The 16,677-nt window shown below is 42.6% G+C and overlaps 1 protein-coding gene across 2 annotated transcripts in view; it reads right to left on the reverse strand.

Annotated features, from left to right (window-relative positions):
* Positions 1–4,021: 4,021 nt before the first annotated feature.
* The window catches only part of csmd3b (CUB and Sushi multiple domains 3b), a 278,535-nt gene continuing 265,879 nt past the window's right edge, over positions 4,022–16,677 (reverse strand). For both annotated transcript variants that reach the window (XM_084033058.1, XM_084033057.1), the window contains exons 62-72: positions 16,375–16,548; positions 15,965–16,138; positions 13,288–13,361; positions 12,297–12,408; positions 12,021–12,200; positions 10,334–10,393; positions 9,119–9,277; positions 7,952–8,088; positions 7,596–7,683; positions 6,832–6,967; positions 4,022–6,239 (exon numbers count right to left, since the gene is read on the reverse strand). In XM_084033058.1, the coding sequence (XP_083889184.1) occupies positions 6,080–6,239; positions 6,832–6,967; positions 7,596–7,683; positions 7,952–8,088; positions 9,119–9,277; positions 10,334–10,393; positions 12,021–12,200; positions 12,297–12,408; positions 13,288–13,361; positions 15,965–16,138; positions 16,375–16,548 (1,454 nt within the window). In that variant the 3' untranslated portion in view covers positions 4,022–6,079. The remainder of the gene's footprint in view (positions 6,240–6,831; positions 6,968–7,595; positions 7,684–7,951; positions 8,089–9,118; positions 9,278–10,333; positions 10,394–12,020; positions 12,201–12,296; positions 12,409–13,287; positions 13,362–15,964; positions 16,139–16,374; positions 16,549–16,677) is intronic.

Consider the following 16,677-nt stretch of genomic DNA (forward strand, 5'->3'; position numbering starts at 1 on the left):
GAGTGAGGGCAGACTGGACTTTACAGTGACTCATTATCGCCTCTCCAGGTATGAAATGGATATTACAGGACAGAATGGGTCAGGGATAGCTGGTTAGCTTTTGATATCTCTAAAACACCACATTATTTAATATAACATCAACTCTTTTGCTTCTTAACATTCATGTGATAAGTTAATTCTCAAATCCTGTCAACTAAAACCCTGTCCATATCTTACACATTGCACTTCATAACTATTTTATCAACAAACATTTGACTGCTTGGTATTTTTATAATGCCACAACGACCAGTGGTCACAAGTTGTGTGTTAATGATGTGTTCATTTCTCACCAGCAAACACGGTATGGACAGGAATGTGCGTGTTTCATAGGTGGAAGAGAAAAGATGACAGGTATTGAACTGGTTTAATAACTATTACTAATGAGGTATTTTTGAGGAAAAACTAACAGTCACTGGCTCACCTATTTATTTTTAGTTTTTTATTCAGACAAGGGAGTGCTGAGTTTATTCATGCATTGCCTTCAACCTGTTGGGTTATTTGGGGAGCTGTCAGAGGGGCTCAGAACATTTCTATCGATAGGAACAGTCATAAGCGCTTTTCATTTCAATAAGATAGTAAGACAGCTATTATGAAAATGTGCCACAGTAAGTATATTTTAAGTCGCAGGCCTACATTCTGATGTAATAGTCGTAATGAGATTGTGTGAGATACAAGCAAGTCATCAAATTCTAAGTATCAGCGAGGAAAAAAGGTGAAATACAGCTTTTTCATTGCCATCTAAAATGAGTAGCTGGCGGGTCAGTGAATTATTAGTAACTGCTGATGTCTCTTCGGGTCACCTATGGCTGCAATTTAGCTGATATATTCAAAGTACTCTATTTGAATAAGCTTGACCATCTCATTTCCCAGTGCCTGCCTGAACTAAATGCTCAGGGCTTGTGGGTAACCGTAAAGGTTGATCCGCTCCGTTTGATCCCCACGGTGTACCAGTTTAATGTGATTCTGTCTATAAATATACAACTTGGATAGCAGTAAGTATCATTGATTCATTCGTGGAGGAGAATGCTTGAAAATAAATGCAGGCGTGCACTTCCACGCTGTAAAAAGTATCTCTAGGTTTGTATTGTAATAACTCCACACTTTTTTCTATAACCTGCTTCTGTTGCAGAAAGTAAGGCCAGCCGTCAAAGTGCAATGAAAAAAATAATGTCACATTCCCACTGATAAGGACTTTCACTGTGAATGAATGGAATAAGTTTACAGAGTTCATCTCAAGGTGAGACTGCAACACTGTATTTATATATAAATATCTCTCTCTCTCTATATATATATATATATATATATATTTCGATATACACTTTGTACTCCAACTTCGAAACTAGTTTTCCAGTCATAGCTTTTAAATTCCACATTACAAGACTTAAAGATATAATATTTATAATCTCTAGCTTGCACTGCGATGTATATTCCTCAAAAATGACTGTCTGGTTGTAGAAGTGCAGTATAAGGTTTTGTTCCCCTCTTATAAATCAGTTAAAGCGGTTACAACATATCAGTTTGTAGAAAGTCATCTGAAGTAAAAACACAGCAAAGGAAGACACTTTTTTTTTCTTTTTTATACAAAAGCAATTAGCCTTTTTTAATCTTACATTGCATTGAAAATTTACATAATAGATTCATACATTTTACAAATAATTTCATCATAAAAATATATTTCTGTACAAAACACTTTTTTATTCTATATTTCATCTTTTTTTTTTTCTCAAATGGTGAATATTTCCAATGTCCCCCGGGCAGGAACAGCTTTAAGTCTTTCAAATCACATGGGTCTTATTGCGGTCAGTCAGTAGGAAAAGCTTGTGGCAAAATAGACTGAAGCTTAGAAAAAAATGACTTCTGATGAAGGGGAGCGCTGGAGCAGGTGGAGGTGTGTGTGTTTGTGGGTGTGTGCATGTTTGAAGTGTGTGTGTGTGTGTGTGTGTGTGTGTGTGTGTGTGTGTGTGTGTGTGTGTATGTGTGTGTGTGTAGATGGCTGGGAGGGTCCCGTGGTTTTTGGTAGGCACTGTGTCAGATCCGTACCGAAAAAAACAACAACAACAGCAAACGACAACGACAACAATCAATCCAAACCGTAAGAAGAAACAATGTCACCATAGCGATGCAGTGCGGGACAGATGCTGCTGTGATAAACAAGGAAGCCGCGGCCAGCGGTGCTTTTAAATCAGTGATGATTTTTAAAAGGAGTTTTCGGTCAGCTGGTTGCAGTCGGCGACTCCAGACTCAGGGGTTCTAAAAGCAAAGGGGATGTTTTCACTTACCCCGACACCTAGACTCATAAAAAAACAAAACAGGTATTCATCATGTGTGGGACCCAAACTCACTCCAGTTTTAAAACCTTGAAGCCAGACTCACAAAACAAGTCTTTTTTTCTTTTCTTCTTTTTTTCTGGGCACCGAAGCTGAAAAACAGTGACTCATGCTCATTGATACACGTATTCCTGTCATGTGGGAACCAATTAATAAAAAGTATGGTACATGGTGTATTTTCAGGCCCAACCTTTACAATATGTCACCACTATATGGATGTTATGCATGGTTTCACACAAACTCAAACAACGTCTCTCTGCCCAGTTCACTTGGGCGGCACATGGAACTATCAGAAACGCCATCGACATGTGCAACAGCGGCCTCTAGTGGCTCACAGCTGCTAAACACAGTGAAGGATGTGGCTGTACAAAATTGAATAGGTGGTAGATCAGATCTGGGAAAAAAAAAATACCTACCAACTAACAACACAGAGCTGAGATTATTATATTTTCATGACATAAAAACTAGCGAAAGCGAGGGGAAATATTGAATCTCGATGGCCTCGGTTATGTGTTTGGATTTACTCAATTGTCGACGTGAAATCTTTAGCTCTTCTCCCAAGTCCGTCTTAAAGCTTCAGTGTTTTTGAAATAAACCACATTCAAGGCCTTTTAGCTTTTGTACACGAGCAAAACAGTGTGATTAAAATCTACTGTGCAAAGGTAGAACAAACTTTTTCTTTTTTTTTGTGAAATTAAAGGCTTGAAGAATAACGTGTGTCAATTTATAATTGATGTGCATCTCGGTAAACACAAAAACCCCTAACGCAGAATGATTGTGATCTCAGACATTCAGCATTGATTTGTGAGACATCTTTAACACCGGGAGAAAAGAATAGAACCAAAACCTGCATATTTTCCAACTAAATTAGATCATAAAGTTTACTAAGAGTTCACAGACTGACCTTTTAAAAGCCTCCTAGTGTATGACAGAAAAATATGAACATGGATCGGCTCGCATATATTCTATAGGTTGAAACATCTTGTATGTAGATTATCATCCACAAACTACATATCGGGCAGTTCACCAGCAATTACCACTGTTATTACATACATTACAGACTTCAACCAGAGTCAGAGCGACATAAGAGTTTGGCCAGGTGTAAATCATGACATGTGTTTTCCATGACAAAAGGAGTTTGTTGACATCTCGGACCTCTGGAGTTTTGATGTGCACATTTCTGCCGCATCACATCACCGGTTCGGTTAGAAAACGGCGGCGTAATTCCGGCAGATCATTAAAATGTAGTCTGTGTCCCAAATGGTGGCGATAATGGACATGTAGTCACTAAAGCTAGATAATTGGCCGTGGCACAAACTCCGTCTGTAAACGGTTTAGAAGTCTGCCGTCCGTGATGGATGCTTGATTAAACGTTAACTTTAAAGATCATGATCGTTGCTGGCCAACCTTGCATCTCAACAGTAATGACAACGACGACACTCACGACCGCCTCAGTGGGAAAGACAGTGATGGTGCGAGGAACGTCACGTTACACAGGAAACTAAAAATAAACCAATTCCATGTTACGAACGGAACCAAAATACCGTGTGACTTCTGTGAACAGCACATAGTTGTAATATCTTTTATTTTTTTTATCTTAAAACTCTCTGCTATAATCCATCTTTTCCCTTTCAGCCGCCTTCCCCTCCCCCCCCCCCCCCCCCCGTGGTAAATATATAGCACAAAAATATAGGTGGTGAATGCTCCCGAATATATATGCAATAGATTTACAGATCAGAAGATTCTGCAGCAATAACAAAGAAAGAAGATAAGCACTCGCAGAGTGCAGAATTACAGTGGAGCTGCGTCCACAGTCGTAGGGCGACGACCCTGTTTGTCTGTCTTTGAGCCTGTCTCTGTCAACTCAGGTCTGCCTGTGTCTCCCGTCTGTCAGCCTGTCGGTGTTAGTCCATATAGAAACCTGTTAATCTGTCTGTGGAGTGATGGGCGACGGCCTGCAGCGGTCTTACATCCCCGCTTACCTGTCTCTCTCTTGTGTGTCTTAATGCCGTCCGTCTTTCTGTCTCTGCGGAGTTTGTGTGTGCACCTGTCATCTCTCCTGTCTGTCATTCATCCTGTCAGTCCCTCTCTCACCTCCCTGCCTGTCTCTGCGTTAGTCCATGTCTCCGTGGGTAAGACAGGTAGTGCTCCTGTAAAATGTGCTTTAGTGCCAGAGCTTTCTCTGTTTCTCAAAGTCTTTGTCTTTGTTAGTCCACCAGAGTCCTCTGTATCCATTCAGCATCCTTCTCGTCCAGAATCCATTTCCATTCACAGGATCGGGGGAACGTCGTTCCTCAAGGGCCACATTCTGTCCGACCTGATTCGTTATGAAGAGGGAAGGCTGACCTCTTTCAGCGGTTGACTTCAGGTGAGACAGGCTCTGATTGGCTGTGTGAGGATTTGAAAATCTCACGTTTTCCTCTCGATGACCCCCTTAGGCTATACCTCCAGTTCAGCTCGGGGTCGTCTCCGTCTCTTATCCATTGAATATGAAGGAGCAGTTTATCCATTAGATGAGTCAGTCTTTTCTCATCTGCTCTGTAAGTGCTGGCTCCCCTTTCAGTTTTGCTTCGCTCTAATCCCGGGTTCAGTTAGGATTATAGGCCCGTCTCCAGGGCTGCCCTTATCCTTTGCTTAGGAGTTGGTCTTTTTCAAAAAACAGCAACTTTTGCTACTGTCTGCTAGCATTAGCCATTTTAGAGTACGCTCCCATAGAAAAAGACAAGGAACTGGTGATAGCAGCCTCTGGTTGTCATGGACACAGGAGGTCGTTTCCCTCTAGTTGCCAGGCTCCTGTTCGCCACTGGTTACCTGCCGGTCTGCTGGTGACAGTGTCTTGTACTGTCAGTTTTGAGCCCACCATTTTTCTCGTCTTCGCAGGGTCACACTCTCCCATCGGACGCCATTTTGCTTCTGCGTTCTCTCGCAGCAAAGGTTTCGTTCAGTACAGCAGGGGGGAGACTGCGTGGTAGAAATGAAATCAACCCATTTTTGTAGTGCAGTTTATCTCCATGATGTATAACCATGGCCAGAGTGCTGATGATGTACTCTCCCTCTCGCCAGGCGAGGAGCCGAGAGCGGCTCCTTCTCTCCAAAGCCTCGTGTGAAATACAAAACTCGGGCGTCGGGGTTGCGGTGACATATCATGATAACCGACAAGCAGGCCATGGCTTAATCGTTACTATTGGTATTCGAGACAGTGAGCGGGGGGAGTTACGTAAGAGGGTTGCAGTATAATGTGTGTCTGGTTGAGAATCAAATCATAAACTAATAATCCATGACCAGCTGAGTCTCGGGGTTACAGATGGATAATAGTCGGTTTAGTTTTCTGCTGGATTGCATCCTTTTTTTCCACGTTTGTCCCCCCCCCTCTTGATGTCACATCTCACCGCCAGTTCACACTGGCTGCGTTGCATCCGTCAAAAGGCAGCAGACATTTTGTGTCCACGTCGGTTCGGATCTGTGGATACAAAATGCCGTGAATGAAACGAGCCGACGCTGTGTTTTGGTTTTCCCCTCCGCTCGGGGAGCTCAGGCGTCTCAACTGGGACTGAAGGTATTTTGTAATCAATGTATAGACGGATGTTGCTGACGAACTGTTTGAGTTTGAAGCGCATGGCTCCCCCTCCCCCCCATCCTCTTCCGCAGCCTCACACCGGTCGTGGTCCCATTAGATATCTAAGTCACGAAGTTCAGGTGAGGATAATCAATCCTCAGACCATGGTGCAGACAGTGTTTAGATTCGGATCGAATCGCACCGCCTTCCCCTCCACAGCCTTGGCGTTGGTGTTGTACATCGGGTTCTCGAAGGCGGCCTGGCCGTTGTTGTTTTCGTGGACGGAGCAGCCCGTGTACTGTGTTTTTGGTGTGGTTCTGTGGGAAAAACAACAACACCGATACACCATTAGAGTGATGAAGTCATTCTAATTTCCTATTAATATGAACAGAAGCGGGTAGCCAGTGGATGAGCGAATGCAGTCTGGGGAGGAGAGGCGTAAACAAGCTTTAAGGAGGATTAGAGAGAGCGTTGTGCTTTTTAGGAAGCCTAGTGAGATTCCAATCAGCCCATCCAAAACCAATTCCTGCTGCAAGCCTTTTTCTCCAGATATTAATGGCAGAATAGGAATTATTTGCATCCGTTAACAATGCGAACACCAGTCAGTTGTGCTTAAATCCTATCTCTGAAAAAATCCAATTTAACACCTCCTAAGCAGAGTTGTTTTCTAGCACGGTTTCCAACAGACAGCGACTTGACTGTCTCTTAGCACCTCAGCGACCGAACCACCGAGGCAGCTCCTGATTTCATGAATTAGACTGCTTCTCCAAATGTTAACACTGTAGTTCAACATTTTCTAGAAGATGATATAATGAAAAACAGCGGTGAAGTGAGAGGAATGTTTTCTTCTCTGCTGCTGAAATTGAACAGAAATACACTTAAAGGAGGTTGCACCTTTTTAGCACATACCTTTGTTTGTAGAGATAGAAGCCAAAGCCGGTGAATATGAGAGCGAAGAAAGGCACCAGAATAGCGATCGCCACGGAACTGCTGTTGGTGCCGAGCTGCGGGGGCGGCGAGTTCTGACTCTCTGACATATTCAGACCTGCGACACAGAAGAAAACGCCATTTTCCCACAAATTAGATTGGATGACATGGTAAAAGGAGAGCTTTAACATCATCAAAACTGTGACTTTGTTCCCAAAAATAGACGGTATGTATGACACGTGTGACAGGGATGCTAGTAACTGTCAAAGCCTATACAGGATTGGCATTTCTCACCACGGCAGCTGCAAGTGACATCTTGTCAACAGTGTCGACATTTTCTCACACTTGCAGGAGCTCCATGGAGTGGAGAAGTGGTCAGATCCTGTTAAATCTGCTGCTATATTTTTGTTTTTGGGCAGTCTGATTTGGGCATCACTGCACAGCAGCTACTTAAAAATCAAAGAGAGAGACTGCTTTCAACTCTATTTGATGGAGATGGAAGTCATCTCTGGATGGAGGTTAATTGAGTCCAGTCTTTGTCAGATGAATGCCAGTCAGCTTTTTGTGTCCAGTCCAAGGCCGACCAAGTGCGAGCAATAAGGTCACAGTTAGCAACAAAGAGAAGCTCCCCGATCGCTTTCTCCATTCGTACGGTTCTTGCAACAATTTCAGCAGATTTTTCCCATTAGCATTTATAGTCCAAATGGACCACTGTGATGCTGTCCCTTAACCTAAGAGAGACGTACCCAGTCTTTGCAGTCCAAACTGTCCATAGTCTTTTCCCTGAATGAAACCCTGGAATACGTAACTAGAACCATCAGGCTCTGCTGAAACCTGGGGAGGAGAAAACACGGGACACATAACAGGAAAGGGTTTGTTTGTGTCGAAAAGAAAACATGAACAAAATGCATATTTCAGATTTCTTTTGTTCATATATTGATTAAATGTTTGCTTGACTAAAAACACTGATTTTGGTTGAACAACATGCCAAGTAAGAATCAGTGAAATGTCTCTCTGACTGACCTGAATGCGTCAATTAATATTCACAGCATGTAGTGAAATAAAAGTGTATACAATAGCTATGTCTTCCACTGAGACTTACAAAACCATCCATGGTCCAGGAGTCATCTACGATTTTGGCCGGAGAGCTAGCCGAGTCTTTGAGTTGGTTTCCCTGGTTTGCGTAGTTCACCTGGTACATCAGCAGTAACAGCCTGGCCTCAGAAGCCTTATACAGTCCTACAGAGGACAGCACATATAACTGGGTTACAATATAACAGAGTTAAACACACTAGAATACAACGACTGGGTAATTATTACAGATGGTTAGAGCTTTCGGTTTGTTTCTTCTTCCCATGGTGCATCTGTGAGATGAATATGTCATGGCCAATTGGAAATCGTTAAGAGAAAGTCATCTGAACGCAACTGTAAATAAACAACATTCATTAAATGTTTAAAAACCTCACAGCAGAATTTTGAGAGTGTGTGGACAAAAACTAAAAGTGAAGAAGTTCAAACATGCAGTCATTTTTCTGCTTTTGTAACCAGGCTCATATTGTCCTCTTAATTTACTCTGGGAAAGAAAGCAAATATGGGTATTTTCCCAAAATGTTGAACTACCGCAGTACACATTAAAGCGCTTAGGTAAGGAATACTTGACATTTTAAGAAATATCATAAGAGCAAAAACATTAAAGTTTTATGCAGCTGAGCCCTGGCCTTTTGGTGCGTGAGTGCAGCTTTAGCTGTTATTGATCTCCAGTAAAGCGGCCTCCTTTAAGCCAGAGAATGCATGTTGAAAGTCTGATACTGTAGCTGCATGGTTTTATGATATGGTGTTTGTGCACTCTGCTAACTCCAGGAACCAATTCTAGCTTCAACAGGATTTGTGTTTTAATAGGGTCTTAACCCCCTGCTGGCACTGTTGTAGGACCCTGGGAGGTCTGTGTGTGAATAAGTGTATGTGTGAGTTTTTCCTGAGGAGGGGGGAATACAGTAAGAGCATTAAAAAGAAGCTTGATAGCTCCGGGAAAGCAGTAAAATCTAGAAACTGTAAGAAAACAACAACTGATTCAAGCGTCTCAGCAAATGTGTTAATGATAGGAGCTCCATATTTCATAGAATAGCTCGGTGTTTCTTTAATCTGTTAGCAATCATAAACCATACAGTAACCATGACATGCAGTACTTGTGACTATGACATGTCCTATAATGTTCATATACTGTACTGGATAAACAGGATGGAGGGTTTAATTAATGATTCCAACATGCCTGACAGGAGCAGGTCCATGTTGCCGTTGCTAAGGGAGACGTTGACTCTCCCTGTTGTGGAGTTGAAGCTGGTGATGCTCAGTGTCATGGGCTGCTTCCTCCCGCGGTAATTATAGGAACCTTTCCATATGTAGTTAGGAGCAAAGACATCATCTGGAACTGCGGAACAGAGGAGAGGATGGTTGAGCAGGTCAGAACACATGAGACGAGAATAGATGAACAGACGAAAACACATTACAACAGAATAGAGCAGGATGGATTAGACCAGAACAAAATAAAGAGAATGGATTAGAAATAATAATAAAACAGCATTTATAGAACAAATAGAAGGAAACAGAACAAATAGAAATGAGATGAAGGCAGATCATGTATTTTTCTAGCTAACATCGATTGCACAACTTTATTCACAACAGTCTAGGTCGTCAACACTCTTCCCCTTCACAAGCACAGTATGCATGAACAAAGAAGAAGAAACGGCTTTTTGTTGTTGTTTGACATGGTTTAGTCTTAGAGGGCTTCGGGCCATCAGTGAGATCTTAGATGTTATGCAATATTTTCTTAAATCAAATAAACACGGTGCAGAAAAACACATTTAGGTCAGAATTATGACTCTTCTCATGTGCCTTGCTGGTATTCCACAAAGTAAATATGTAAATACACAGAAGTTCAGGTTGCAAATAACCCTACATCCATATGTTGTACAGTAGTTAGAAAACGTTAGAAAAGAGAATGAATGCGCGGCTTTAGGCGGCATCTCTCATGTGATTTAAAGGCTGCATCCTGCGTCGATAATTACAGGAACAACAGTAGCTACGGGAACTCCTTCCTGAGTAATGAGAAGCAACGAGTTATTCAAATTGCACCAGAACAGGACGGAATCACAACGGAGACCTGAACCAAACGGCCGGACGGGGAGAAGCAGAACAGCATTGTAGTTAATATGCTTTTCAATGCGCAGTGAGGAAAAATCAATTATTTAGAACTACCATAGAAAAGCACAGTGAGGTACAATAAAAAGAATCGACCAAAACATGGGAGGAACAACACTGTGAAACAGAGCAGAGCGGGGAGAGGACACTAGCGGAGCAGAATGTATTAAAGCATAGTAGACAAGTCCAAACTAGAACCGCACCAAAATAGAACAGAGTCAAGACGGGAGAACGGATGACAGGGCTGCACTAGCCCGGAATAAAAAAAGACTGGATTAGAACTGACCGTTTAGTTTGGGGCTGGGAGTTCCTGTTGCTGGTTTCACAGGCTTCTTCTTCTCTCCAGCTACACAGAAACAGAGGGTGGAAGTTAACGTCTCATGAGCAGAGATGCAGGGATGAACAAGATAAGGTATTAAAAGGTATTTGGTTAGTCTTGTTTAACGTACGAGGCCCATCAGGCGATTTATTAAGACACCAGGCTGATGTGGCGGGGAGTGCACTTCACATCCCCGAATTAGAATGCAGCGTTGGTCACTACTAGTCACACATGCGCATAATGAGCGACAAGTGTGTTGAAAAGGGTCAGCCCCAAAATAAGCCTCTTTAATGGGTTATTTGGCGATGCAAATAGAGTTCGCGACCAATAATTGTCACGCATATTGGATCCTTTCCACACAAAAAAAAAAGGGACTCAAGACACTTTGAGTTTGACCATTCAGGGCAGCTGCTCTCGTCACTTGGAGATGCAGCCATTGTTGCCAACAAGTAAAGGCAAGCAGGAGGAGAGGGTATTTGTCCTCGAATCTCAAATTGGATCAGAGTGCTCCAATTTTAAAGGCTACCTCGGGGCAAAGGGGTGACGGCCTTGGTGGAACAATTTCAAAGTTGAAGCTTGCGCTCTTTTTCTCTGCCGAGGTGGCGCCCACAGCTTCCCCCGGTTAACATTTGTTGATGAATAAGAGAAAAAGCATGCACCTCTCGCCTCTCGTCATAGTGCTGATGGAAGTTTCTGAGATACAACAGAAGAACGACTAAATGAACCCTGTGGTGGGATTATTTTGTCTCAATTTTCGAGATGGAGAAGACGCCTCCCGTCTCCACTTTGGGAGCCGAAGTGGACGAGACGTCGTTAAAGCGCTCGGAAAAAAAGTGGAGATTTAAAACATCTACGATTCCATTTGCAGCTTGGAAAACTCCGTCTGCTGATGTTGTGATGCGAGCGAGAGCTCCACAACATGCAGCTACTAAAAAGACATTATGGCGAGATTGTTTTGGCAAGTATTGATGAAGTTTAAGCACTGCCCTAATGGGGAGTACTGTAGGTGAGTACAAACGAGGTCAGGTAAAGGGTCAATCCCTGAATTAGCTGACATACACACAACAAGACGGCACTGATTGACTGGAATAAAACAACACGAGAATGGAACAAGACCAGGATGGATATCCCAAAAATATAATAATAATAATAATAATAGTAATAATAAAAAAAGGTCTGGCACCCAACACACCCAACATACAGCTTATCCCACTTCTCATAATATGCAAAGCAGGCAAACAATATTATTTACGTTGCTGGGATTTCATGTGTGGCAACATGATAATGTGCACACTTTTTGGTAATTTCATGATTAGATAGATGTTAGCCGTCACAGTTTATGCTCAACAGTCTGTCATTGTTGGCTCAAGAGATGTGATGAATCCATAAGCTCAGCTGTAAGGACCTGGTCAGGCAAATCTAATGAAGGATGAAACACCATAGGATATTGTTCTATCTTTTTTTTGTTTTTTTTATCAGGGCTGCCAGACCAGTGACCAGACCACCAGGATATCTCACCCTAGACCAGATGGCCAGTCTCCCCCCAGTATGCGTGCTGACAAGGTGTCCTTGAGCAAGACGCACTCAGTGCTCCTACCAGTTCACTCACGCTCCATTTTTATGGACAAGATGATGATTTTTTTCTTCTCCTTACCTCGACATATAGGCATCTTTCCCGTCCAAGTGCCGTCACTCTTGCAGACTCTGTGCTCAGAACCTCCCGCCAGGAAGTAGCCGTGCTGACAGCTGTACACCAACGTGTAGCCAAAACCAGGCAGATCCATTCCCACCACGTCCACATGGAGCGGGCTCTCCGGCTGCTTACAGGCGTGGGCTGGAAGGGCGGAGGAGAGACGGCGGAATTAAAGTCTGACCGGCAGAGGATGGACGGGCTAGATTAACAAGACGGTTGGGTGTATATGGTTCCTACGTATGCACTCGGGTTGCGTTCCGGTCCACGTCAGATCAGGCTGGCAGGTTCTAGAGGAGGAGCCCTGAATCAAATGACCCGGCTGGCACTGAAATGACACCACGTTCCCCACCTGCACAGAGAGGAGATGAAATATTAGTAACAGAAAGCTACACATGTCATCTAGGTCAGATATTATTACAGATGAACAGTCTTGTTTGCGTAGTTGGAGTGTTTGATGCCATTCATCAAATTCATAAAATACAAACAAACATTTAGTGTATGACTGGGCAATTACTATGCAACTGCAAATGCATGTAACAGCATACTCTAAGTGTTTTAATTAAACTTTGGTACCTGAGCAGAAACTGGGACTTATCATAGACACCATAGATAATAGTTTTTTTAAATCTCAATCCAACCTGCTCATCATATTTAGAGGACAGGTAAGGATGTCTTATGATGCGTATGACAAGCAGTTATTAAGACGAAAGAGTCATTTTTTGCTGTAATTGTAGTGACTCACGATGTAAAAACTGCACAATGTCGTAACCGAGCATAATGTAACAATTAAAGGTAATAAAATAATAACACATCATGTATGAAAACCCTGAGCCCGTAGCATAATAACTATTATGTGCATAATGTAATATAATCACATTGCAAGAAAAATATTTAATTTTAAACTATGCATAAAAAAAAATGTAATAGTGTAATAAATTCAGCACAAAGTGTAATCATTATCTTAAGAGTTCTCGCTGATGCTAAATGGAAAATAATGGCTGATTCTTAGCATATGAGCCAATTGCTCCATACACAATTATTCAGATTATTTAAGAATTCGTCTCAAAACATGTGCACATAAAAACTAGGCACATGCATGTAGATAGACACCTTCAAGATTCTGTCTATTGCTTTGTCATTGTATAGCTTGTTGCCTATCAAAGGAACCGCGATGACTAGCTTCTCTAGCAGTTAGTGAGTTCACTTCTTGGGTAGGAAGACGTGTTACCTTGAAGCCGTAGGTCCGGTTTAAGGAGCCGTAGCGTGGCGTTCCTGGGTTATCACAACTTGTTTTGGTGGGCTCTGAAAAGGACGGCACAAGCCAGGAGGTTATAACACACGGAATCTAAAAGAAAGATAAATTAGCAGCAACATTGTATGTCCTCCCTCAACTCTCTTTTCCTTTCCTCTGTTGTCATGGAAACAGCAGGGTATAGATCCCTACAGGACAGCAGGGGGCAGTAGTGCTTTATCAGAAAACGAAGCCGGGCCAGCTCTAAGTGTGTGTGTGTGTGTGTGGCAGCAACATCAGCATGTAGAGCACATCCTGACGCAGAGCTCGATTCAATACAGCTTCCGAAATGACAGATTCACTCTCCCCCTCAACCTCACTCTCTCTTCCTGTACCTCTCTAACTGCCCCCCCCCCTCTCTCTCTCTCTCTCTCTCACACACACACACACACACACACTGTTGTCTCTCGCTCTCTCTCTAACTGCTCCCTTCCTCCGTCTTCTATCATCCCATGTCACTGTATCTCTCCCTGCCCACACGCCTACCTCCCCCTTCGTCTGTCTTCTTTAAAGAGCAGGCTTCTTCGGCTCAAAACTCATTCTTTGTCGGGCACATAGTAATACACATCGCACCAATATACAGCTGCCATCACACACTAATAAATCACACAAGAAAACACACACACACACACACTGAACATTCACTTCCATCCTAGAAAAAAAGTCTCAGTGTTAAAAAAAACACATCATGATGTGGAAACTGAAAGATTCCTTCTTCTATCTCTTCTCCTTTCCAGTGGTTACAGATGAAGTATTTACATCGGTGACGTAACACTTCGGAGGGAGCCTTCTTCTGGCGGATTTCTTGCTTCACAAGGAACATCCGGCTTTATAGCAGCTGTAAAGTTTTGGAAGTCTGCCTTATCTAGTGCTATGGGGGAACAAGGAGTCAAGCGTCTGTTCGCAATAAAAAAATAAAGCTCTCATTTATTGCAATTCATCACCACACTTGATGTCTAAGCACCCGCTGTGAATCAAGCACGTGAAGTGGTGCTCTAAACATCACGTGGGGGTGAAGTGACCCAGTGGGGCCGTTTGTAATGGCCGCTGAATATCCCTTCTAGACTTTTATAGCGTAAGCACTTCCTCTGTCATATCTATAACAAGTCTATATCAGATCACTGCATATTAAAACTTGTACAGTGTATAACTTTTCTCTCAGAGGAATGGAATTCACCTGATCAGTGCAAATAAGGACATTATGATTATATATTGTGCAATACCTACATCACAGTAGGTTTCTGACCTGTATTTTAAAAGTAGAATGGTTATTTGATGAATGACCAGCTGCACTTGAATGTGTTAGCCATGCCATCGCGGCTGATGGAGACTCAATTTAAATGTTTCTAAAAAAGAGTGGGCAGTTTGGAAACAATACCTTTAAAAACATTGGAATCGTTTAAAGGCTTCTCGTCCTCAGGCTCCTTCTTCATTTACAACATATCTCAGATATGCCTCCAGTCCCTGCTCATTATTCTTTCATTATTATTCCAAGTCTGTGAAACTTTAACTTTGACAGAACAGTCTGCATGCAGCCCACATGAGTCAACTGAAATGTGGCCGCCGCCGATGGGCCATTAATTGCCCCGATCATTAGGCAGGAGGGACATCAGTCACCAGTCAAGGCTCCCTGCTGAGCCATAAACCAGTCATAATAGACTGGCAGGCCAGCATCAAGTAAATCATGTGTTTCATAGGTTACAAACCCACAAAACAGTCAGGAAAGTAAACATACGGGTAGCAAAAACAATATTAATCAAAAGAAAACCTGCTCAGCCATGGGACAACATTAAAAACCAATCTGTAATAGCTTCGGCATGATACTTATTTTTACCTCCGAAGAAATATCATTCAAAAGTCTGGGGGCTCTCTCGGATTTACCACCGCCGCCTTGTAATTCTAACCCAGACTTTGAAGTGAAGACACCGCTGCCCGAGGACACCAGACTGGTCGAGCTTATGTGATGGTAAATGATTGATGATATAGTCAGGAACTATTCAAAAGTATTCAGTAAAATCTAGAATAATATTTGGTGGAGGTTAAAAGCCTCAGTACTGTAGGTTGAACAAGTTTGAGACTTAGTTGAACAGGATAATACACACATTCTGTTTACTTTTTAATCTAAAAATACAGTGCCAAAGTTTTCACTTAGTTGAGTTGGGTTTCAAATCTTAAAACATTCTTCCTTTTGATCAAAATGTCTCTCCAAGTATTGAAAACTTTCAAGTTCCAAAGAACAAAAGGTGGATGAGCTACCTTCAGATCTACAAGCCAAATACAAAATATACAATCGTCTGCAAACATAAGCTAGCCAACACTATGCTAACTGAAGGCTAACAAATATTGGCTAATCATGCATAATTAATCTAGCAAATCGAAACCTATGACGTCAACATACCTTTGTGTCTGACTGTTTATTATACATAAAACATTGTGTTTTTTTTAATCATATTCACTTTGTAGTCTTTTGTTAAGAGCTTATTTTTGTCACTGACAGCCAACAGCCAGTAGATGGCACTAGATGGATAATATCTTTCACTTTTATCATCATCTATAATGTATGATGTTCCTCCGTGTTTTGTTGTGTCTGGTCAACATAAATGACTCAAATTACCGATACAGCGAGGCTGCGTGCCACTCCAGGTACCGTCACTTTCACAAAGTCTGGTTGCCGTGCCGACCAGGATGAGTGGAACGCTACAACTGAAGGAGACTTCTGATTGGTAGATGAAACTTCGCCCCTCTCTGAAACCACCGACTGGGGTCCCCGGGTCACCACAAAACTTGGCTGCAAACATGACACACACACACACACACACACACACACACACACACACACACACACACACACACACACACAATCCCATTTTAGTATGTGACAAGCACTTATGTACTTTTTGAGTAGCTCAAGGACAAATGTAGATTTTGCTTCCAATCATAACTCATGGTTTATAAATAAAATAATAATGTGTGTGCTGTCATATGAGTGGGTTGAAATGTGTGTGTGTGTGTGTGTGTTCTTACGTAAGCACTGTGGTAGCATGCCGCTCCAGGTGCCATTGGACACACAGGTCAGGACAGCCGGGAATGAGAGCTCGTATCCAGGTGAGCAACTGTAGCTCACGCTGCTGCCCCATTCAAAGTCACTGCCCTGCAGTACCCCGTTGCTGATGGCAGGGGGCGCCGGGCACGTCACAGCTATGAGAGACAGAGAGAGGGAGGAGTTGGGAAAGAGCAAGAGAGAAAAAAAAAAAAACGCATCCAGATTTGAGCAGCTGCAGGGAGAAAAATGACTGTCGTTGGACTGACTGATAGATGTAGAGACTG

The sequence above is a fragment of the Eutrigla gurnardus genome, assembly GCF_963514095.1.
Source record: "Eutrigla gurnardus genome assembly, chromosome: 17".
Classification (NCBI taxonomy): Eukaryota; Metazoa; Chordata; class Actinopteri; order Perciformes; family Triglidae; genus Eutrigla; species Eutrigla gurnardus.